This window comes from Aplidium turbinatum, chromosome 7 (genome assembly GCF_918807975.1).
Source record: "Aplidium turbinatum chromosome 7, kaAplTurb1.1, whole genome shotgun sequence".
NCBI lineage: Eukaryota > Metazoa > Chordata > Ascidiacea > Aplousobranchia > Polyclinidae > Aplidium > Aplidium turbinatum.
The window spans coordinates 33,946,343-33,970,938 of record NC_137478.1 but is presented as its reverse complement, the minus strand read 5'-3'; the positions used below and the strand labels follow the sequence as shown (position 1 = coordinate 33,970,938).

Sequence of the window (24,596 nt, the reverse complement as noted above, 5' to 3'; positions counted from 1 at the left end):
TCAGCCCCAAAACTTGTAGCTCCTGTCCCGAGTTCACCGGTAAAGCAATGGAAATTCAAAAAAGCCGATTGGAATCAAAACAGCCTCCTGACCAATGAGTCTGCTGCAAAGTTACCATCACCTGAAACATGCAACGCAGACGAGGCATACCAGGACTTCTGCAATGCCATAATAACTGCGGCAAAGGCCACAATACCACGTGGCCATCGAAGCAGCTATACACCATGCTGGGACTCTGAGTGTGAAGCTCTCTATCGCTCCTACTTAAGCGCCACAAGTGGTGCTGCTTCTAACACCGCCGCCACCAGACTACTTGAGCGGCTGGACACAAAGAAGCTTGAGCGATGAAACGAAGCTGTTCAAACCATCGGCTTCTCACACTCAAGCCGCAAACATGGAGTATCGTCAACAACCTCACTGGGCGCTCAGCAAACTCCGCTCGTCAGTGCCCCGTTTCTGCTAATGCCATCGCTTCCCAGCTAGTGCAGAACGGGGTGTACAAGACAAAGGACCGCAAGGCATCCCGTCTTGTTGCCAAGGAAATATCTGCCCTTTGGCGAGTGGAAACACCACAAGAGGAAGCAATCTCTGGAGACTTCACCCCAGAGGAATTCGCCACCGCCCTCCGCCTAGTGAAACCACACAAGTCTCCAGGGCCCGATAAGATCTGCCCTGAGCTTGTGCTCCATGCTGGCCATGCCCTAAAGTCCTGGTTACGTAGATTCCTCTCTTCCTGCCTGCACCACCTCACAATCTGTTTTTCGAGATCTTACAGCTGCCTATGACACCGTATGGCATCGCGGCCTTACTTGGAAGCTGCTTCGCCTGCTTCCTGACCGACATATGGTTCATATGATTATGGAACTTGTCAGGAATCGAAGCTTTACCCTCACTACCGGTAGCTCACGGCGAAGCAGACTGAGACGCTTGAAAAACGGCGTCCCACAGTGATCGGTCCTGGCTCCACTTGTTTTCAACATCTACACCCACGACCTGCCAACTACGGTCTCCGCAAAATATGCTTATGCGGACGACCTGGCAATTCTCCACTCCACAAAGTTGTGGGAAAATTTAGAAGACACCTTGAGCCAGGACATGAAAACTCTCTCAACCTATCTCCAGAACTGGCGACTGAAACTCAGCGAAACCAAAACTGTGGCGGCAGCTTTCCACCTCCATAATCGGGAAGCTGATCGTGAGCTACAAGTCCACAACAACGGAAAATCTCTGTCCTTCTGCCCGGAACCAAGATATCTTGGGGTGACACTGGACAGATCTCTCACATACCGCCACCATTTGGTGTCACTGCGCAAGAAACTCACATCCCGCGCTGCACTACTCAAGCGCCTGGCAGGCTCTAGCTGGGGGGCGAGGGCTGACACTTTGCGTATAGCAGCCTTAGCCCTTGTCTACTCTTCAGCAGAGTACTGTGCACCTGTCTGGTGCCACAGTGCTCACTGCCATAACATCGACACTGCCATAAACAGCGCCCTGTGCACAGTGACCGGATGCCTGCGTCCCACACCATTGAACAATCTCCCCATTCTCGCTGGCATCCAACCTGCTGAGCTTCGTCGCGAAGAAGCCACTCTTTCCCTCGGTCGACGGGCATTGGAGCCTAACCACCTTCTCCACCACAAGATTTCTGCTCTCCCAATCGAGCACCCTCGTCGACTGAAATCAAGACACCCATTGGTTCATGCCCAAACATATAGTCCGAAAGAACAACTCATACGACGAAGAAGACACCCATTCGTGCCAGCCGCTCAACTTCTTATCAACAAAGCTGATGTACAAGACATCTCTGCGGCTGCTTGGGCGGACCATAAATGGATTTCTGAATGGAGGTCAAGCGCCACCAGACTCTATTCGTTCATTCCCGACGCCGACAAACGCCCCATCGGTCTAACACTACCAAGACAGGCATGGGTGCGCCTTAACCGTCTCCGTACCGGCGTCGGGCTTTTCCGCTGAATCATGCACCAATGGGGAATGGCTTCTTCCTCCTCCTGTGAATGTGGTGCCGAGGAACAGACCGCAGACCACACATCAATGACTGCTCCATCTTCAAGCCACCTAACGGAGTGGAAGGTCTGCGTGTCATGGATGATGAAACCAAAGACTGGCTGCTCTCTAGCAGCATTCCAGTGTAGTCCGGGAACATCGTGAATCTGGGGTGGTAAAAGGATAGACCCTCGGCCCCAGACGCTCACACGACGACAACGACGACCGCAAATAAATTGACTTAATTTTCTTTGCTAGACGCTGTTGCAAAACTAAATAATTTGAAAACCAGCAAGTTTGCAAATTAGAAGTTTCATGTAATTTAATTTTAAGCAACCCCGCTTTCATCGAAATGTTTGCATGCGATTGCAAGCGACAAACACACAAACGAAAAAGTAAATATTTTTAGGTATGTCTGCTACGCCTGCTTGGTTTGCATGCATAAATACTAGAAATTATGAATTTCTGAAAGCATTGGTTTATAAAAACATATGTAATTTTTGTTTCCAATTGATATTTAAAACGAAGTAAAACCATTGATGCGCATCTTTCGGTCAACCTTTCAAGTAATGTGCGTTTCAACTTTTTTTCTTCTCTTACCCTTAACCGCACTGCAGTATATAACTTTGTAAGTTTGATTTTGTGTGTTACTCTCCATAGGTGTACGAGCCGGGGGTGCAGGGGGTGCAATTGCACCCCCAATCTGTCGAGAATTTGGGCAAGATTTGGTATTTGGGCAAGATTTTATACCTATCTGTATCTACTCTTCTTAGTCTACAAAAGAGAATTTTCGGAAGATTCCTTGCTAAAAAAAGTTATAAAAGTGAACGCACCGGTATAAATTCTTGCTTGCTGGAGAATGCAGCTTTTACCTTGTTTAGTAGGCTACAGTCCTTGACAAAATTTAACAAATTTGATAATGGAGAAATAGAAGCACATGTCAGAATGATGGAGATGGAGTTTACTTCATGATGATTGATGATACAACAATTTGCTGTGAGAAAGTGGAGTTTTATGCAAGAAAGTAGTTCAGTTAGAGTTGTTTCTGATAGGCATTAAAGCTAGATTACCGAAGAGTGTAGAATAGCCTATTATTTGTCAGCATCTGTTTACTTTTCTGAAGTCGAATTCATCAAGTAGGCCTACCACTGTACCACTGTTGTAATGGATAAAAATCGAAGAATTTATCGAACGAAAGTGAAATGTGACAAATGCCATAAAATACTTAATAACTTACAGCTGCTGAGGGACTTCAAAGGCAACCTCTAAGCATTCTTGTTGTTGAAAAGTCTGTACCTGTACATATTGTTGAAGATTCAGAGTCGATACCTGTAACTGTTATCGATAAGGCTGTAATTGGTGATGTTGTTGATCAACCAGTATTTGTTGATGTTGTTGATGAGCCTGTACGTGAAACTGCTGTTAATGAGGCTGTACCACTACCAGTTGTTGTTGATAAACCTGTTAATATTGTTGATGAGGTTGTACCTGTTTGTGCTGGTGTTCTTAAAGTTGGTTCAAATGATGACTCCGCTACACTAAACCGAAATGCCTCCCAGTTAATTTCTAATGATCTTGATGAACCCTATCAACCATTTTTGAATTCATACAATCCCAAACAGTATCCTGGTGAGGGTTGTAAAAGAGACTTCAACCCCATATTCTATCAAACATATCCATGGTTAAGTTTTAATGTTACCGTAAAGAGTTTCGAATGCTTTCCTTGCCAAAAATTCAATACTGCTGGTAATACATTTTTATTTTCAAATTGGAGAAAATCCCAAAAGTTGCATAAACACTGTAGCAGCATAAGGCATCAAACAGCTATGGAAAAATGGATGAACTTCAAAATTAACCGCAACCAACAGACATCGGTTATTTCTCAGATGCAAAGCTTTCATGGAGAGGAAGTGACAAGAAATCGAGAATATTTGAAAACAATTGTTGAAACTTTAATTTTTACTGCACAGCAGAATATTCCACAGCGAAATAATGCTGAAGACCGAGCTAATGTTTGTCAAATATCTGATGTAAACCGTGGGAACTTCTTGGAATTGCTTCATTTAACCCTTAGAAGGTTGGGCTCTCTGGAGTCTTGCTCAGTTTGGGGGGGGGGGCTGTCGATTCTTCTTATGCTTTAGGAGTGATATCTCTGTTATTTTTTAAAGCACGGTTTCAAAACTTGGGATTCACTTTGTAAAATTATTCACGCTGAGCATATCCGAAAATTAAAACTATGTGAGTTTTAGAACTGCTCATATACGTTGAGATGTTGAGGTGACTTATGACGTTTGGGTTATTTGGTATTTTTTGGTAGAGTAATGAAAAACATGCATTGCAATGTTGTAATTAAATTTTTTTTACATAATCTCAATTTGAATCATTTGATTAACGAATCATTTGATTAACGAGGCCAAATTAATTACTTTCATCCAGCTGGTGGGAAAATTTTGTTCAATAGAATAAGAAATATTTCAGAGGATGTGCTGAGAAATGCCTTATATCTCTCAATTTATAACCTTTATTCGCTCAAAATTTCAGCTCAATAGAGGTGAATAAAAGTTAGGAAAAGTCAAGAAGTCTCATAGTCGCAGCCTCAGTGGTTTTAGAGATACAAATGTTGATACAAAAAAATTGAATTGACAGCCCCCCCCCAACCTTCAAAGGGTTAAGGTGCGAAGACATACCATGGCTGTCTTTCAAGCTTGAACAAAACTTACCAAAGCACACTCAATGGCTTTCTCCTCGAATTCAAAATGAAATCATAGATATAGCTGCTCAACTTGTCAAAAAAACACTTTGTGAAAAAATTTCTGATGCTAAAATTTTCAGCCTTATTGTTGATGAAACAACCGATGTAAGCACTGTAGAGCAACTCTCAATATGCTTTCGCTACTTGGTGCAAGGAGAAATTCAGGAGAGTTTTATTGGGTTCTATAATCCGAAGAACACTGAGGGTGAAACATTGTTTCTTCTTATAAAAGGTGCACTTCAAGAGCTAGGGCTAAATATTAAGGACATTGTTGGGCAGTGCTATGATGGAGCTGCGAACATGAGTGGAGTTCGCAATGGAGTAGCAGCTAGAGTGCAAGAACTTGTGCCACAGGCAATTTACGTCCATTGTTATGCACATCTTTTAAATTTGGCTCTTCAAGATACTCTGGAAGTAAACACTATTCTGAGAAATGCACTTGGGGTAGTACAGTCATTACATCATTATTTTCACTCACCAAAAAGGCAAACAATTTTAAGAAGTTTTGATGATGAAGAAAAATTTGGAAAGTACATTAAACTCAAGTCGTTCTGTGTAACACGTTGGACTTGCCGATGGGAGGCTGTGAAATCGGTGCATTGTCAAATTTTAAGAATTTTACTTGCATTGAAGCAGTGCAGTAATGAAAAGGACCTAAAAACCTGTGTTGATGGCAGGGGTCTATTTGTAGCTGTTTGTGATGTCCAGTTCCTTCTGGGACTAGAAGTTTTGAAATTTATATTTTCATTTACAAATCCCCTAGCAACATACCTCCAGGGAAAGGAAATGGACATAGCAACAGCCCAACAAACTGCACTTGGAACTATTTCCACTTTAAGAAATCACAGGAATGAGGAAAAGTTCTTTAACATTTGGAATGATGTTCATAAAGCTTTCAAAACCTTTCAAACACACAGTGAACGAGACTCAAGTACCGGTATTTCTGTGCATCGTCAATCAAAACCTTCAAAAAGGATGCAAGCATTGTGTGGTGAAAATACAGCAACAAAACCAGAAAATGAACAAACTGACAAGGAAAGAGCACGTGTTGATGTATACTATGATGCGATTGACAGGGTCACTGCAGAATTATCTGAAAGATTTACAAACAAAAGTTCAAAAATACTGCTTTCTCTTGCAGATGTAGTGCTGAGAAATAATGCCAACCAAGAAAGCATGAAGTTGATATCTGAAGTCTACACCATAGAACAAGATTTCCTGGAAGCGGAATATCAACTTTTTCACCAACTCGCTCGCAACAGAGAAATCAAAACTGCTGTACAATGTACAAAATTCCTAACTTCAAATGGATTAGATAAAACTATGCCCCACTTTGCAAAAGCTGCCAAAATTCTAGCAACAGTTCCTGCAACTTCATGTTCAGCTGAGAGGTCTTTTTCCGGATTACCGGTACGACGACTGAAGACATATCTGAGATCAACAATGGGTCAAACACGACTGTCAAACTTAGCTTTGTTGCACTTGGAAAGATCAACAACAAATAAAGTGGATGTCAATCGCATTGTAGATATATTTGGACAACGAAGTGGGCGAAACAAATACTTCTTTTAAATTTGTGTATACCACCAGTCTACAACTGTATTTAACCTACTAATCAATACTTTTTAGTTTAGTTTTGCAGTTTTAGAGCCATGTACCGGTAGTACTGCATTATACTGGTTCGCTAGTGACTTAGTGCAGTGTCAATTACTCCCTTCAATTGTCTTATGATGAATTTGTTGTTTTGCTAATTTGCATAATGGTATACTTATCATATCAATGGCTTTGTGGAAGTCTTGTCAGTTGATATTTTTTGTGCTGTTTTTTTCTTGAAGGCTATATTATTGCTTTTTCTTACATGTGTACTTTTGTTTAGGCCCAGTTGATTATATTTGGGCAAGAATTCTTTTGCACCCCCAAAAAATATGCTTCCCGTACACCTATGTTACTCTCTATAAGGATGCGCATTGTCATGGTGCGCGAATAAGTGAATCAGTAAAGCAATAAATCAACATGTTTGTCTTTGCTTTTGCTTTCATTAGCGGAACGCTGCAACTAGTGCAAAAAACAATAAATTAAAGGGTTAACCTGCCAAAAGTATTTGTGATAAGGTAATGAATGATATCAATAAAACTAACCGCTTGCTGGTTGCGCAGATGCAACGTGGGCTGATATAACTAAATACAATTGGCTGGTTCCATTTCCGACTTTGAAGCCAATGTCTTTGGGTAATCGAAAATTTGGTGCGTCTTTTGTCCAAATCCATAATGCCTTGAATCCTGACTTGCAAATTTTGCCAGTTGGATACTTGGCATTTGGCTCATGAAGATTCACTTTGCGTTGCAGTCCTCCACACTCCCTAAATGTACAGTGGATTGCTTATATATTCTGAAACTCGTCTTCATTAACAGCCTATAGTGCATTAAATATACTTTCAATCACTTACCAAGCCGGATGAGAGGAACCAGGTTCAGTGCACGTGTGCAAAACTATGTGATGGACAACACTGGCTTCAGCATGTGGAATGATTTCAGCTGAACAAGGTAAAAAGTTTAGTTCACTTACAATGATGTTACAAGTTGCTTGATTAAGTACAGCACTTACTGATGTACAAGGATTTAGAGCTTTCTTGCAAAAGTGGAAGACTGGCGCAAAGGAATGTATCCTCCTGAATAATATACAGCAACAAATGAAAAATAATTGAGTTGCTTTTCAACATTTGAGAAAATATATCAAAGAAATGCAAAGAAATTTATTCTCACACGAGTCAGTTCAATCATATATTGCTAAAAATCGATTTCGATCACCTTGGTTTGCATAATTAAAAATGAAAATCATAACAAAGAATTACTCGAAGTGATTTTCACAGCTTTTTGTTCCTTCGCAATGATATCAATTGTAGTTTCTATCAGATGAAACCTGTTCAAACTTTTTTTTTAAACTATGGTTCATTCAAGAACACTTTGTAAATACAACTTACTCTATTTTTGCGTTTTTACTTGGACTTTTTCACAAGCAAGACTTCACACAAATCAACTTCAGTGTGAGCCTACCCAATAATGTCGATAAGTTATTTGCAACGTGAGTTGATTGACCAGAGTAGACTAAGTGGACCAGAAAGATGTGGCCTAAACTTGATTACTTTTTATCAAAATGTTTGCACATTGGGAACAGCAATCACTTTGTTTCAAATCAGCATATCACTTTATGTCATTGGTTCAACGTCTGCAGACGTCTAAACTAATAACAACAAAATTGGTTTACTGGGTCTTTGGTTCGGAAAAACATCATTATGATGTATTGTGACGTGGTCTATCAGCCAGCAGTAGTTTATGCGTCTTTTGTTTTGGGTGTGAACCAATTGCAAAAGATGGCTTTTGCAGTAATGCCGTCAACCGTAAACTACATCTAAAATGCCATATCAAAATTTGAGAGGAAAGAAATCTTTTAATTTGCAAGAAATAGCTTGACACAAAATGCATGTCCAAAAAATTAGAAAAAAATGTAGAAAACGTTATCGTGCAAATCTAGTTGATAACATGAAAAAAGCCATTTCACTCGTTTACACACAAACGTGCATTTTTGAATATCAATAAACTTCAATTTTGTCGAAGAAAAAAGTCAAAACTTTAGTGATTTTGTTTTTGTACGACAATAGAAATCAAGCTAAAAATTACTTTTTTGCAAGATTTGATATCTTGCTAGATGTATTTATTTTTCGTATCGTTATGCCACGACTTTGCGTTTGTCACGCAGGACGGGAGTTCCATTTGGCAATGTACAAACGACCTTCTCTATAACCTATCAATACGATTTGACTAAACGATTATGATCACTACACTGTATCAAAACTGTTTGCAAAATGATTTCATTTAAAGTGATCATAGTTGGTGAGTATGAAAACAGATCACTTTTGTAATGCATCGTGACATAGTTTACCATTCAGGAGTTCTAGACGTTTTTTGTTTTTGGATTGCATGAAGGCCTGAGTTGGAACGAGCTCCTATCGAAGCAAATGACTACCTTTGGATAGGTTGTTGTTCAAATACCATGTGACACCATTACTTTACTCTTCTGTAATCAACCGCTAGCTAGACAGCAAATCAGAACTTTTTACATCGATTCAACGTCTCTAGACGTTGAAACGATGTTAAAAATAAATAAATAGTTTCCTGGGATGTGCTGCGAAATACAAAAGGTTCCTTGATTATGTATAACCAAATTGGACACTGTGAGTGTGAAAAGAAAACTGAACTAAACACAATTGTCACAAATAAAGTATTTACTAAAGCTCATTGCTTGATTTAGTTACAAAATCAAGTGATGATAGTACGTTCGAAAAAATGTAGACTATAACATGTGGCTCAAAAATAACTTGAAACAGTTTTTTGCGGTGATTTTGTCTCATTCTCTGCAAGCTTCCAGACAAAGCAAAAGATTTTTAAAATGCCTCGGGCAAAACAACAAGAAACGCAAGTCAGACGCCAATTACGATTTCATTGAAGCTTGGTCGACGTCCGCGCATAAGAGATTAATATTGAACACAAAAAAATTGTCCCTTCACACTCAATTATAAGGTAAACCCTTTAAAGTGCAACTGCACGATCGAATTAACATTGGCTAGAATCCATTGCCATGACATCCGGTACCTGTTGAAAAACTCACTTCCTTACAATTGAGGCCCAAAGCCGAGAAACCGACCCTTTTCCCACGCTCTCTAGCGCTTCTCTCTCACGCTACCTGGAAGTGGCAAACTCGTCAACGCCACCTAGTGATATGACATCAGTTGGAGTCGAGCTTAGTGGAGACCAAACTAGCCGAGATAGGCTTGGTTGCTAGTGAATGCGCAAATTTATAAGGTATCCATTCCATAATGAAGACGCATCTTTCAGCCAGCATTATACAAATTTAGTTGTTCATGCCTGTGTGCCAGGAGTGGTTTGCGAAGCCCATCGCCGAAGGCTAGTTTCGTAGATTACAACAGGCAAACTTGGTTATATCGAAAACATTTTGTATTGTATTGTAAGTTAGGACATATTACAGTCGACTATAATGCGATAACGCTTTAGCATTCATTGGGACGGTAGGCACTTTAAAAAGTTGTCAAGGGAGACTCTGTATTGCGATCATGCTCAAATATCTTTTGTGCACCACACTCTAAACAAGGTGATGTAGAAAGTGCTGGACGTAAGGCTGTAGTATCACTATTTCATGGGACAACATCTGATTCGCTCGCATCATTACGTTATGGCTATCTTTGCAAAAAAGTTGTTACATCAAGTACATTTGTGACGCCTGAACAGTTTTCGCCGACAGAATCTGCATTGAAATACCATTCATTACGCTGCTACTTGCAAGTGATGGCATGGATGGGCCTAAGTACCCAAATGGACGCTGAGAAATGGGGTTGGGAAATTCAAGGGGATAAGCTAATACCAGTGATGACGGACAAAAACCCTGCTCCAGACATTCTTCTAAAAATGGTTCACTGTAATTGTTCAACTGGGTGCAATACACTCAGGTGCGGTTGTAAAAAGTATGGACTTGAGTGTACAAGAGCATGTGGTCCTTGCCAGGACGGCAACTGTGCAAATATTAACAATACACCCATTCTAGAAGATACTGATGACTGATTAATAACTCACACCTGATGAGAAAATTTTGTGACTTTTGGTATATCAAAGTCTTCATTGAACGTATTTAGTAATGGAAAAGTGTGAATACAAATATGAATGAAGACATTAACATATTGATGTCATCGAAGATGAGGCAAACTGATTGTTTTCTGTGAGTCTATCTTTCGCACTTTCGTGTTTTTACGATATCTCAACATACTTTAAAATTGTAAATGTTCGGGTAAATAGGTGAAAACGTCATGATGATGTAATGGATGACGTCAAAAGTGAACGTTAGGGTACTGCGTTAACTGTTAAGATTACTGGGGTAATGTATTTTATGGTTAAATTTGCCATTTTTGTTGGTTAAGAATCATGTTTCCTTTGGACTTGGTATATATACGAGTATTTCGCTAAAATGGCGGCCATCTTGAATTACGTAATATTTAGACCCTTTGTGACACTCGAATTTTGGTAAACTTTTTATATGTTGTTCTCTGAACCGAAAAGTATTGGAAAACACCATAAAACGTTTTCTTGCAATTTTTTCCGGGTTGGTCAACATAATGACCCTACTAATAAACGTTCAACATCTTGCTAGATTGTTAACTACAGGATGTCATCATAAATATCAGCGGTTTTAATTCTTAAGATCTAACCGACATTCATGAATTTCCTGTCAATCCTTGCTTACTGTCACAATCAATGTGCAAGATCTTGAGACGGGCTGATTTGTATCTTGACCGAACGTGCTGTTTTGATTGTGGAATTCTTATGCGATATGTTATTTTTGGTCATTGTCCTGTAGTAACCTTTCATTGCGAAATCTGTATTATGTGACGTATTGCCAGATCATTCTACTGCTACGTGCAAATCTGGAAGCTCCTTTACCTTGTTTGTTTAGGTGTAGTGCAACTTGACAGAACAATTGAGTTCTTATGATGTAGCATTACGTAACCTTCTCGAAGTTACTAGACCAAACAACCTGCTATAAATAGTGGTGTAATTTGCATTATGATTATTATGAGTGTTAAGAGTTGCAGATTATTGTTGTTGTGATAGTGGCTACTAGATGCAGAGATTATTGTTGATTGAACGTTGAAGTAATTGAATACAAGTAGATGAGAATTGGTGCTGATATAAATTGTGTTCGAAATTAGAGTTATTTGAGAAGCCGTTCGTTCAAGTCCTTCAAGAATTTTCATTATCATTTCACCAGTAGAACTATTCGACATTTAACCGTATCTGTTACTGGCGTAGACCTTATGGTCTCGCCCTCTGCTAATTCAGCAATTTTACATAGAAGCAGTGACGCTAGAAACCTGAGATTTCTTGACTTTTATTTTTTTTTCATGCCCCAACTTTTAATCCCGATGATGTTGGTATCGGGATAATTGTGAAGTTCACAATAAACCTTTTGTCACAGCCAGTTATGAAATGCAAGAAATTTCCTGATATTCAATAGCTTGATTGACAGTTTACTATTAGCGTGCGGTTTCATTTTACAGCGCTAAAATTCCATTCTCTACCCAGGCAGCAAAATCCGTCATTTTTACATTGATTCAATGTCGATTTTGCTGTCTGGGTAGGGAGTTGGTCTTTGACGCGATATGAGTCATTCTTTGCTGGCAGACAATGATTAGGAAGGTAATTTATTATTTGCGCAAATTGCTTTGTAGTGCAAAAAGTGCATGGAATGCTGTTTGCACAGAAACGGAAAAACAAAATTGATGAAATTCTGTGTTCTATGCAAGAGGACTTTCAAAATAAAATGTAAACTGAAAAATTTGACCAAGAAATATCGAAAATAGGTCAAAAACCGAGTCTTTATCACCTTTTCTACCTAAATTACACAATCACGAATATATTTTGCGAAATATATTGATTGAAGTGATAAATAAGGCTTTTGACCAACGGCATACTTTTTCCCGTTGTTATTTGATATAAGCCGAAGGAGTAATTAGCAATAAGAGAGACGTAGACCTGATGGTCTCGGCCAGTAACTCTTGACGCCAAAAGGAAGCAGTGACAGATACGGTTGACTGCTTTTCGATAATATCCCATTAAACTACGTCATTGAACCTTTCCAAGTCTCTTTCTTGGTAAGAGATAGAAAGAAACCGTGACACTTACGTAATCAACTTGTAAGTTCGGCAGATTCAGCTCCAGACTCTTTTCCCTTTCTTTAGAAATGTGAGACTTAGCATTCGTTTTAGAAGTCCTGCATGGCAATATAGTTAATTTTTTATAAGCATGTGTAACATGTACCATGTTTTTAAGAAACAAATTTATATTTTAACATTTAACCGAAACTTATCAGAATTGCAAAATGCATTTCAACGCTGCAAATTCAAAACCTAAGTTCTCAAGGAACTAAGGTCACGCTTCCTGTTTAACCTATGTCACTCACACAGAATTTAGCTCAACACTTCTGTATTTCTAAAGCGACACAACTATGCAACCGGTATCGCTTCCCTTGACTCTCACGATAGGCTATTATTGATAAAAAGGCTCTAACGGTATATTATGAAGTAAGCGGGGAATTGAAAAAGGCTCACACTCAGAAATAGACTTGCAAAGCGAACGGACTGAACACCAGAACGAGAAGGTAAAATTCACGACTGGAGAATGTCGCTCTTCTGACACCGATCGATAAAACTAAATTGGTTAGACTTATTTTTCAATTTCCCGAACTTGCAATTTTTATTTATAAGAAATATATTTAATATTCCATTTCACTTGCTAAATGTTTGTAGGAAATCATACCCCTAGACCAGTGGTTCTCAACCGGGGTGCCGCGGCACCCTGGGGTGCCGATTGCAATGCTCAAGGGTGCAGCGAGATATTTTAACTTTAACCCGTTAAGTGTGGAATTTATTTATTTATTTTAACCCTAATCCACGGTAAGCCTGTGTTTTCTCGTCCAGGAAAAGCAGCGTGAAAGAGATTTTGACTCGTTGCTGTTCTTTCCATAAAAACGTTTGAAACGCGTCATTATTGCCAGGTTTCATGATTTTATTTTGCGTTTCACGGCGCACAAAGTCAAATTGCAGTGATGGATTATCGGATTGTGTGACCCAGCACGATTATAAAATTGCACGATTGTTTGCGAACCATTATAAAATAGAAACTTTTGCATGAGGGATACCTGCGCATACAAACACGATAGCCTACATAGCTAATCGAGAAAAGGCTAAGTTATAATTGATTTGTTCTTTATACCCATGAATATATTTTGTGAATGGCTTTGCAATTACAATTGGGTCTCCAAATTAGTGGATTTTCCGTACAAACGAACATTAAAACTAAAAAACGAAAACGACTGCTTATAGTCGAGGAAGAAATGTGGGTGGCTTTGTCGAATGTGCCTCGAGATATTAAGGGACTTTGTGCAAGAAGTCAAGCCCAAATTTTACACTAACATTTGAATAAATACATTTATTTACGCGCGCTATACTGTACAACTCATTCTGTGTTATTTCATACAGTTATTTGAAATACAGAAATCTTATAAAATTGACCCAGTTTTGCCAGGGTGCCGCAAACTATTTATCTATTTGATAGGGTGCCGCAAGGTAAAAAAGGTTGGGAACCACTGCCCTAGACAGACAGAAAGCCTAAATTGTCCTTTTTTAATTAGAGACTTAGAGTCTCTCAATAACCAAAAGTCTACACTAAAAATATAGCCAAATATTAGCAAAACCCTGCATTGATAGAGAAAGATATTTATTAGCAAAACAGCAGCAATTGATGAAGAAAGATATTTATCTCGTCCATGTAGTCAGTGTGAGGTGACAACCTGGGTGGAAGCCTAACGATATTATACTGTAGATTATAGGTTCTTCGCACATATTGTAGAGTAAGATCTTCCAAGTACAGAGCGAGTAAAAATTGTTCCAGTTACCCCAAAAGTCGCGAAATTGATATTTCAATGGAATGGAATGGAAGAATGGAATGGAAACAATACTTTTATAAAACTTTAAAAACGAATCAGCCTACTTCAACTTCATGCAAATGCAGTAGGTAAAATAAAAAATCATCATCCTCATTTAGAAAAATCTATTGAAGAAAACCTGTCAATGGACGTTAGTTTCGGTTCCGAATAAGAAATGGCCGAAAATGGAAACACTGCTGAATCATGGGTTTAGTTCCACTTGAGCAATTATTGAAAAGAGACACTTGTTAAGTCACTACAAGATCCATCAAAACAAAAGAGGAGTTTAATACAGTATTAGAACATTGAAACTTATAAATTTGAAATGACAGAGGGTATCGTTTTGGCCCATATTACGCATGCTAGGGGTAATGCTAGAACATTGAAACTTATAAATTTGAAATGACAGAGGGTGTCGTTTTGGGCCATGCTACGCATGCTAGGGTTAATGCTGGAACATTGAAACTTATAAATTTGAAATGACAGAGGGTGTCGTTTTGGCCCATGCTACGCATGCTAGGGTTAATGCTAGAACATTGAAACTTATAAATTTGAAATGACAGAGGGTGTCGTTTTGGCCCATGCTACGCATGCTAGGGGTAATGCTAAAACATTTAAACTTATAAATTTGAAATGACAGAGGGTGTCGTTTTGGCCCATGCTACGCATGCTAGGGGTAATGCTAGAACATTGAAACTTATAAATTTGAAATGACAGAGGGTGTCGTTTTGACCCATGCTACGCATGCTAGGGGTAATGCTAGAACATTGAAACTTATAAATTTGAAATGACAGAGGGTGTCGTTTTGGCCCATGCTACGCATGCTAGGGGTAATGCTAGAACATTGAAACTTAGACATTTGAAATGACAGAGGGGGTCGTTTTGACCCATGCTACGCATGCTAGGGGTAATGCTAGAGCATTGAAAGAAACTTAGACATTTGAAATGACAGAGGGTGTCGTTTTGACCCATGCTACGCATGCTAGGGGTAATGCTGGAACATTGAAACTTAGACATTTGAAATGATAGTAGGTGTCATTTTGATATTCATTGGATATAAATTAAAAGGGTTCCTTTAAATATTCGTGCAAACCTAAACCCAAGATTCGTTTTGTTTTGCTTTTTTATTTCGCAAACCAACACACCAGTCAACCTTAACTACCATAGACATTAGACAAGTGCCATATAATAGCGCAATGCACAAATACTGTAGCATACACATGGGGGTTGAAGAGTATTGGGCCCATTTTCAATTTATTTTAAAAATATTAAAGTATACATTAACCCTATTTCCTGTGTGGGGGGGGGGTCGGTGGGGACTTAGTACTTTTCAAAACAATATCGTTAAAGAACTACGCGATCCACAGCTTTGATATTTCTTGACTTTACCTAAAAAGTATTCAAGTATTTATTTCACTTTAAATGACGTTGCTATTGTCTATAGTTTTAAAGATATTACATGATTTTCTCTGATATTTTAGCTAGCTACTAGCTGGCCCTTTTGTTTTCAAATTATACGGATTAATAGGATTACTGAGCGCCGCCGTGCGTGGTCTACGACGCAGATATCTCATGAGTTGGCGTTGTTGTAAAGCATTCAACCGTAATGATTCCGCCTTTTGTTTGCAAACTCGAGTTTTGATTTGCTTTGATTAATCTTTTAATTACACCTGAGTTTCTTTGAAATTATCAGAGAGTATCCTATAAGCTATGCTGAAAAAAATGTAATTTTACGTTGTTTTCTATTGCCAATACATTTTGTTTCTAACTTATAACAAGAAGCAGTAGGAAAATTCTTGACAAAACTCTGTTTATCTCATAAAACAAACAGACTAATGTGGTATATTTCTTGATTTCTTGTCCGAAAGCAAGGAGTGCGTTCTTGACCCGCCAATAAACTTTTGCATGTACCTGTACACTTATATTCACATGAATATTTATGGATGTTGTGAAAATGTTTTATGAAAACGAGAGATTGATGGATACTGAAAAGAACTTGACACAGACTATCTAAACTGCTTGGCTTTTGTGGAAAAACACGCGCAGCTAAATTATTGTGCTTTGACAAACATTGTGCATATTGTATCAGCACTGAATCTTTACATAAATGAAATTTTGCAGTTGCTTGAGAGATTACAAAATTATTTTTTTATACGAGGATTGAAAAGCTTTGATATATCTCAGCCGAAACACTATTAGGACCAACTCAATAATTTCAAACTTTTCATTCAAATGTTAGTCTTCAGAAGCTTATTTTCACAAAACGGTGTAGGCTTATACCTTTTTCTCCATAAATTTGGACGTTTGTGTCATTTGGAGCAAAGTTGTTTGTTGGGTTGAAAGAATCTGAAATCAATACCTCGTTTTTGTAACGTATTGTAACGCAATCTATCAGTCAGCCGCTTTTGTGCCTTTTTGTTTTCGAATACATTTCCGTGACAAAAGATTGGCTTTTTTAATAACGCCTTCAACCATAAAGTTGCATCATTCTCTGACTGCATCTCAAACGCTATACCATACTCAGCAATTTTTCTAAAGTATTGTTACACAAAATGCATGTCTGACAAAAGAAGGGAAATATGTTGAATTGAATTATTTTTTATACGAATCGTTTTCCTTGTCTCATAAAACTAATTAGAAAAAAGAAAGAAAGATTTTTATCGTTTGGCGTAAAAATATGTATATTGAGGTTCACCTTGGTTTGCATAATGAAAATCACCACAAAGAATTGCTCGAAGTGATTTTCGCAGCTATTTGATCCTTCGCGATGATATCAATTATATTTTTTATGAGATGAAACCTGTTCAAACTATATTTTTTTTAAAACTATGGTTCATTCAAGAATATAATACTTTGTAAATATAACTTACTTCATTTTTGTGTTTTTACTTCGATTTTTTCACAAGCAAGACTTTACACAAAACAACTTCAGTGTGAGCCTACCTAGGAATGTCGACTCGATAAGCTGTTTGCAACGTGAGTTGATTGACCATAGTAGCCTAAATGGACCAGAAAGCTGTGGCCAAAACTTGATTACTTTTTATCAAAATGTTTGCACATTGGCAACAGCAATCACTTTGTTTCAAATCAGCAAATCACTTTTTGTCATTGGTTCAACGTCTGCAGACGTCTAAACTAATAACAACAAAATTGGTTTACTGGGTCTTTGGTTCGGAAAAACATCGCTATAATGTATTGTGACGTGGTCTATCAGCCAGCAGTAGTTTATGCGCTTTTGTTTTGGGTGTGTGTCAATTACAAAATATGGCTTTTGCAGTAACGCCATCAACCGCAAACTGCATCTAAAATGCTATTTCAAAATTTGAAAAGAAAGAAATCTTCTAATGCGTAATAAATAACGACACAAAATGCACGTCCGACAAATTAAAAAAAAATGTAGAAAACGTTATCTTGCAAATCTAGTTAACAACATGAAAAAAAAACATTTCAATCATTTAGACACTAACGTGCATTTTTGAATATCAATAACCTTCAATTTTGCCGAAGAAAAAAGTCAAAGGTTTAGTGATTTTTTGTTTTTGTACGACAACAACACTCAGCCTGAAAAAGTTTTTTTTGCAAGATTTGATATTTTGCTAAATGTATTTATTTTTCGTATCGTTATGCCACGACTTTGAGTTTGTCACGCAGAACAGGAGTTTCATTTGGCAATGTGCCCTCTTCTATAGCCTACCAACACGATTTGACTAAACGATTATTATCACTACATTTTATTACAACTGTTTGCAAAATTGTTTCATTCAAAGTGATGATTGTTGGTAAGTATTGAAACATATCACTTTTGTAATGCATCGTGACATAGTTCATCAGTCAGGAGTTCTACACCAGTGCTTCCCAATCGGTGGGTCGCGACCCATTGGTGGGTCGCGAAGCTATTTCAGGTGGGTCGCGAAGCATTTTTAAATGTTACTGAATGTTAAAACTTTCTAAAAAAAATCATCATTACTATGGATCTCACAAGCCGCAGTTTGGTCTTGAACAATACTGCGCCTTCGCCATCGCCATCGCTACTCTTATCCTCACTTCATTTGTTGACTTTTCATTTTCATGAATTGTACATACTGTTTTCTATTAGATCGGGAAATTATTGCATTATCATTGCGTAACTATTATGCAACAATGTAACAATTAGATGTGTTGTGTTGCATTAATTATTTCAGTACGTACGCCAGTAGTAAAGATGCCATAATAAAGATGTCATATCTCATTGTGGGTCGCACAATAAAACTTGCATTAAAAGTGGGTCGCACAATAAAACTTGCATTAAAAGTGGGTCGCGAACTGAAAAAGGTTGGGAAGCACTGATCTAAACGCTCTTTGTTTTTGGAGTGCATGATGGCCTAAAATGGAACAAGCTCCTATCGAAGCAAGTCACTACTTTTGGATAGGTTGTTGTTCAAATACACGTGACACCATTAGGCTACCTTACTTTTCTGTATTCAACCGCTACCCAGACAGCAAATCAGACACTTTTTACATATCGATTCAACGTTTTTAGACGTTGAAACAATATTAAAAACGAATAAATAGCTCCTTGAGATGTGCTGTGAAATACAAAGTGTGTTTTTTTATCATGCATAACCAAATTCGACAGTTAGAAAGTAAAAAAAAATTGTTTGATTTAGTTCTAATATCAAGTAATGATAGTACGTTTGAAAAAGTGTGGACTATAACATGTGGCTCAAAAATAACTTGAAACAGTTTTTTTGTGGTGATTTTGTCTCTTTCTCTGCAAATGTTGAAACTGTTGAAACACTTGAAACACAATTGGAAACGTTATTGCAATCTAATTTTGTCTCGAATTTCTAGTGGTCTTCAGTGCTTCGAATTTATGTTTATTGTTGGAAGTTTTTTACGTAATTTAACGTCGAAAGTAACCGCACATCATTAGCTAATCTTTAAAACATTGTGTTCTATTTCTCTTGCCTTCTATAGCACTTTTTTCTGTTGCTCGTCACTGCTTCGAATTTTTATGTTTTTTTGGAAGTTTTTACGTAATTTTAACGTGGAAATTAACCGCTCACACATCATTGGCCAATCTTTTAAAATATTGCGTGTTTTATTTTTTCTTGCCTTCAATTGCACTACAGTAGTATATAACCTGGTGAAATTTTATTTTGTATGTTATTCGCTCTGAGGATGCGCATTGTCATGGTGCGCGAAACGTCAGTGAAGCAATAAACCATTTTGTTTGTTGTTAATTTTACTTTCAATTTCATCAGATGATCGTAGCAACTAGTGCTAGAAACGAAGCAAACGTTAGTCGGACGCCAATTACGATTTCATTGAAGCGTGGACGACGTCTCCGCGTAAAAGATTAAATCGTACACAATGGAATTAACCTGTCACACTCAATTATAGGCTAATTAAGAAGCGATTTCTCAAGTCAAATAAAAATATATGACCAACCATCAAATTATTTGATTTCTCAACTTGTTCTGTTGAACAAATTGCAAAAGAGTTTCGATGCTGTGTTATCAGATAAATTATCTGCATCATGTGAAAATTTGATTGATCTATCTTGCGTAGTTTTTGAGTTACACGAGCTCAAAGTGCTAGTGTCGAACCGACCCCCCGTCTGCAAGTCAACTGGCCAAAAAACGTCACAGGAAAAAGGGTTAAAGCGTCGATCTTTGTCAAGAAAAATGAAATTGGGACTAACTTGGTGTTGGTCATTCATCGATTTCGCTGCAGGCTACTGCTTTTGGTTTAGTAGTTGCATTGTGAAGTAATGAGAATAATTATTTTCGAATAACATGAACAAGTGTTGCACAAGACTTTACTTTTCATGATCATAGATTTGATTCTTTGATTTGTCGTTGCTTGGTGTCTCCACGTATTCGGAAATGCCAAAGTTTGTTGGAGTTTTTCTAAGTTGCTGAGAACTTCCAAAGCTTTTCAAAATATCTTCTGAACAACAGAATATTATTTTTCTAAATATCCAACCCTAGAGCAGGAGTGAAGTTTCTGATGACTTACAAAATGAGCTCATTGACTTTAGAAACTACTTTGCTTGTAAGACAAGTTTGAGGCTTTATTAATCTGTGAGTTGCCGGCAAGAGTGTGTGTATTCTACCCCCAGGTCTAGTTTTTGAATCTTTGTCCTCGGACTGACAAAGCCTTGATTGGTTATTCCTGGTAGTTTCTATTACTTGTAGGTTGTAATAGAAAAGTTGTATAAATAGAAATAGTTGTAGGTTTAAGAGGCTCTTGACGCAGGGCCGGTCACCGAGATTGACAGAGTGAAGTTTTCCGATTGTTGAAGTGTTGTTGCGGGGGAATTATTCCATTAACTAGATGCTGCTGAATGGAAAGCAGTCCTTTGAATGCGTTGTTCAAGTGCATACCACGAGAGCCGAACCAGAGCCGCATGATCTTGAGCCAGATGCAAAACCACTGAACTAACAAACATTACCATAAAACTTAAAGGGATGTCATTATCTCATTTTGATCTTATCCAAAGTACAGCAACCATGCTTGTTGCTATTAATGTCTTACTTTGAGTTTTTCCAGGTGCATCTTTTCTCGAACCCACATGCTTTACATCTAGGATATTTCCAAGCTTATCTTTTGCATCTAGGTCTTTGTTTTCTTCATTCAAAGAATTGTGAACAAGTGAAAATAAATTTTCAACGCTTATAGAAGTGCGTAGTGAACATAAAAGAACTAATAACGCCAACCGAAAAAGCATCTTATTTCTGCCAAATTAAATGTATCGTGATGACTTTTTTTCATAATTTATGGGCTTCAGTTTCGTTTGGTGCAATAATAGTTCTGAAAATGGAATGAAACTGTTCACCAGACATTTAGTTATTTTAACGCATCATGTTATTTAACAATAAAACTTGATTTGCTGAAACTTTTCATTGTACATGGTGGGGCAGTACGGCTTTAGAGACATATTGAAACTGAAATCTACCAAAAAACTAAGCTTTAAATCAAATATTTTCAAAAGAAATCACCAAAAAACGACAAAGTTTATTTTAAAAAACAAATGTAGATGACAGAAATATTAACCAATGAACAGAAAATTATCACAAACCTAAAGAAAAACAGCAAGCAAGCCCGGAGTTTCAAAGTTTTAATCCACCAATAAATCAAATAAAAACCCAATGCAGTAGCTTGATAGAAATAAATAACTTGGGCAAAGTTACTTCCCCAACACAAAATATTGCTTTCTAACCCGACAACTTTATGGTGAATGCTAACAGATAGTCCAATATTAACAAATCTGTGAGGCGAGACGTTCAATAAATGAACATCTATTGAAACTTACTCGGAATGTAATTGCGTTTTCAAAGAACATCTTGATCCAAATAGTTGATTAATCTTCTGATTATATCTTATTGTACTTTACATGCCAGGAATCACGAAAATCAAGAGAATAATATTTGTTTTGTCATTTGTGTGATCTTTCAAATTGGATGACGTAATTGTACAGCAGTTATTTCGTAACCAAAGCAATTTAGGGTTAGGGTTTTAAAACTCATCTTCCGAGTATCGATTCCCTTTATTTGTTTTAGGTATTTTTCACTTTGTTTATAACCCTAACCAATACGTTTTTCATGTAGGCTACTAGCGGATGTTGCAAGAGTTATCTATTGGTTACAAGAGTAGAAGCTTAATGCTTGACTACAAACCCTCCTTGTTCCTGTCACAAACATAACTTGCAATCGTGTATTTGTTTCTATTTATTGAGTCTTAAGTGGGGATAAAAACATGATATTTTGTACACACTTATGAAGGTCAAAACGGAAAAACTCAAATTTAAAGTAACCTACACATATCCTGTCCTGGGCTTGACAGAAAACTGCATCCGACGACAGGTTTTTCTAAATTGAGGATGGTGGAGCTACCTCTTAACTGTCGTATGCTCTCAGGCCACCCTTGGGCAAGGTGTAGAACTTGATAGCCTCCCTATCTGGGTAACGGTCTGGCACGGTAGCAGGGTGTCAGTATTTCAGAGTAGCGGATGAATATGAGTCGGTAAGAAACTCAATGTCAACGGTGCTTGGAAATGATGGCAAGCGGATAAATCCATTAGGATCAACGGTTGGCGCAATTAACCAACATGGTACTGCTAAGTGCGTTAGTCCTGGGAGCCTGACGTTACTTATTAGCCCCTTTGTATTGTCATGAGTAAACACAAGTTGGATAATCCAGATCTTGGCAAAAGAAGTGCAGTGATACACACGAGTCACTGTAATTTAGCCCGGTGGAGCACATGTGGACAAACAGGCAGGACTTCATCGTCAATCAGTGACTGTTTGAAATTAGGGACTTGGAATGTAAGAGGGCTGAATGAGCGTGGGAAGCTAGAGTGTGTGATACAAGAAAGCGAAGAGTTGGACCTGGATATATTAGGAATTTCCGAAACTTTGTGGTCACAAGCAGGAGAGTTCACAACCAACATACCAACAAAATTAGAAAACTTCAAGGTGATATACTCCGGAGGGATTAAGCGCAGGAAAGGTGTAGGCTTCATAATGAGACAAAATATAGCAAAATCTATGATATTTTATGATCTAATTTGTGAAAGAATTATTTGCATGAAAATAAACACACACCCTTTCAAGACATTGCTAATACAAGTATATGCACCAAATGAGGATGCAAGCGAGGAGAACAAAGATACCTTTTACGAAAAATTAAATGAAACAATAAGAAAGTATAAAAAATCAACTGATCAACTGGTAGTACTGGGAGATTTTAACGCTAAAGTTGGTGATGTCACATATGAAAAAATCGTGGGCCCATTTGGACTTGGAACACTAAACGACAATGGAGAAAAACTGATAGACTGCTGTGAAAAGAATGACCTGCTTATAGCAAACACATGGTTTGAACAAAAAGTAAACTCAAGGCATACGTGGAGATCGCCAGATGGAATCACAAAAAATCAAATAGCCTACATTTTAATGAGTAAACGACACAGGAATGGGATGATCAATGCAAAGGTACAAACAAGTGCAGACTGCGATTCTTATCATAACGTGGTGGTGTGCAAAATAAAAAACAAATTGAAAGCATTGAAGAAGACAAAGAAACGTTCATTGTGGGACGTCAACAAGCTAGAGGACCACAGACAACGGGAAAATTTGTTTCACTTCACTGCTGAATACTGCGCCCCTGCCTGTTGCCGCAGTGCCCACACCCGCCTCATCGACAGCCCAATCAACGACGCACTGCGAACTGTGACTGGATGCCTGCGCCCAACTCCAACAGAGTATTTACCAATCCTTGCAGGCATCCAACCTGCTGAGATCCGCCGAAAGGGAGCCATTATACACCTGGCTCGCCGGGCGGGGGATCCTAACCACTTGCTTCATGCAAAACTCAACATTCCACCTCAGGAATCTCCCCGGCAATTAAAGTTTAGACACCCCTTTGTGCCAGCTGCTGCTGAATTACTACATCCATTCAGCAATCACGCCATCAGCGCAGCACACTTCATGGAAGACACTTGGAATGCAGCGTGGTGCGCCACCGACACCAAACTACATGGTTTTATACCTCACCCGGTGGCGCGCCTCCCTGGTATGGACCTGCCTCGGTTGAATTGGGTCAAGCTCAACAGAATCCGAACCGGAGTCGGTCGCTTCCATTCCAACATGCACAAGTGGGGTCTGGCTCCCTCATCGGCCTGCGAATGCGGCGCGAGGGAACAAACTGCTGACCATGTCGTTCTCGAATGTCCCATCTACAAAGCACCAAACGGAATGCAGGGTATAGCAACGCTGGACGAAGCTACACTCACCTGGCTCTCCATCACCTGTCCTGAAATTTGATCTAGTCTCAAACGAAAGAAAAACGGGAAAATTTTAAAGAACTGGACAATAAACTTGCAAAGAAACGATTAACAACGGACTGGAATAAGATGAAAAATTGCATAAAAGAAGTTGCGGAAAACATATGCGGAAGGCAATTGTTAGAGAAAAAGCAACTGTGGATGACGGAAGAAATACTGAATAAAATGAAAGAAAGGCGAAATCTGAAAGGAACATTGCTTGTAAAAAACGCACTTCTGTACAAAAAACTAAACAAAAAGATCCGACAAATGTGTAGAAAAGCTAAAGAAGATTACTGGAAAAAAAAGTGCAAAGAGTTGGAGCATTTAGATGACATGAGATCGCCAAAACTGTTCACCAAACTAAAAGAAATGAAAGGTCAAACTCCAGCTGCAAAGATGGGGCTGGTCGATAAAGATGGACAAGTAATACAAACACAAGAAGGAATAACCAGCAGATGGCAAGAATATGTGTCAGAACTA

At 38.3% G+C, this 24,596-nt stretch overlaps 1 protein-coding gene across 2 annotated transcripts in view; it reads right to left on the bottom strand.

Moving 5' to 3' along the window:
• LOC145774615 (putative peptidylglycine alpha-hydroxylating monooxygenase 1) overlaps window positions 1-21,018 on the bottom strand; it is a 32,019-nt gene extending 11,001 nt beyond the window's left edge. Inside the window, exons 1-6 of one of the 2 annotated variants that reach the window (XM_082585892.1) lie at window positions 20,825-21,018; window positions 20,110-20,236; window positions 12,505-12,592; window positions 7,361-7,424; window positions 7,203-7,290; window positions 6,895-7,115 (exon numbers count right to left, since the gene is read on the bottom strand). In XM_082585892.1, coding sequence (XP_082442018.1) covers window positions 6,895-7,115; window positions 7,203-7,290; window positions 7,361-7,424; window positions 12,505-12,592; window positions 20,110-20,236; window positions 20,825-21,017 — 781 coding nt within the window. In that variant the 5' untranslated portion in view covers window position 21,018. The remainder of the gene's footprint in view (window positions 1-6,894; window positions 7,116-7,202; window positions 7,291-7,360; window positions 7,425-12,504; window positions 12,593-20,109; window positions 20,237-20,824) is intronic. The other variant, XM_082585893.1, reaches the window with a different exon arrangement.
• Window positions 21,019-24,596: the final 3,578 nt, after the last annotated feature.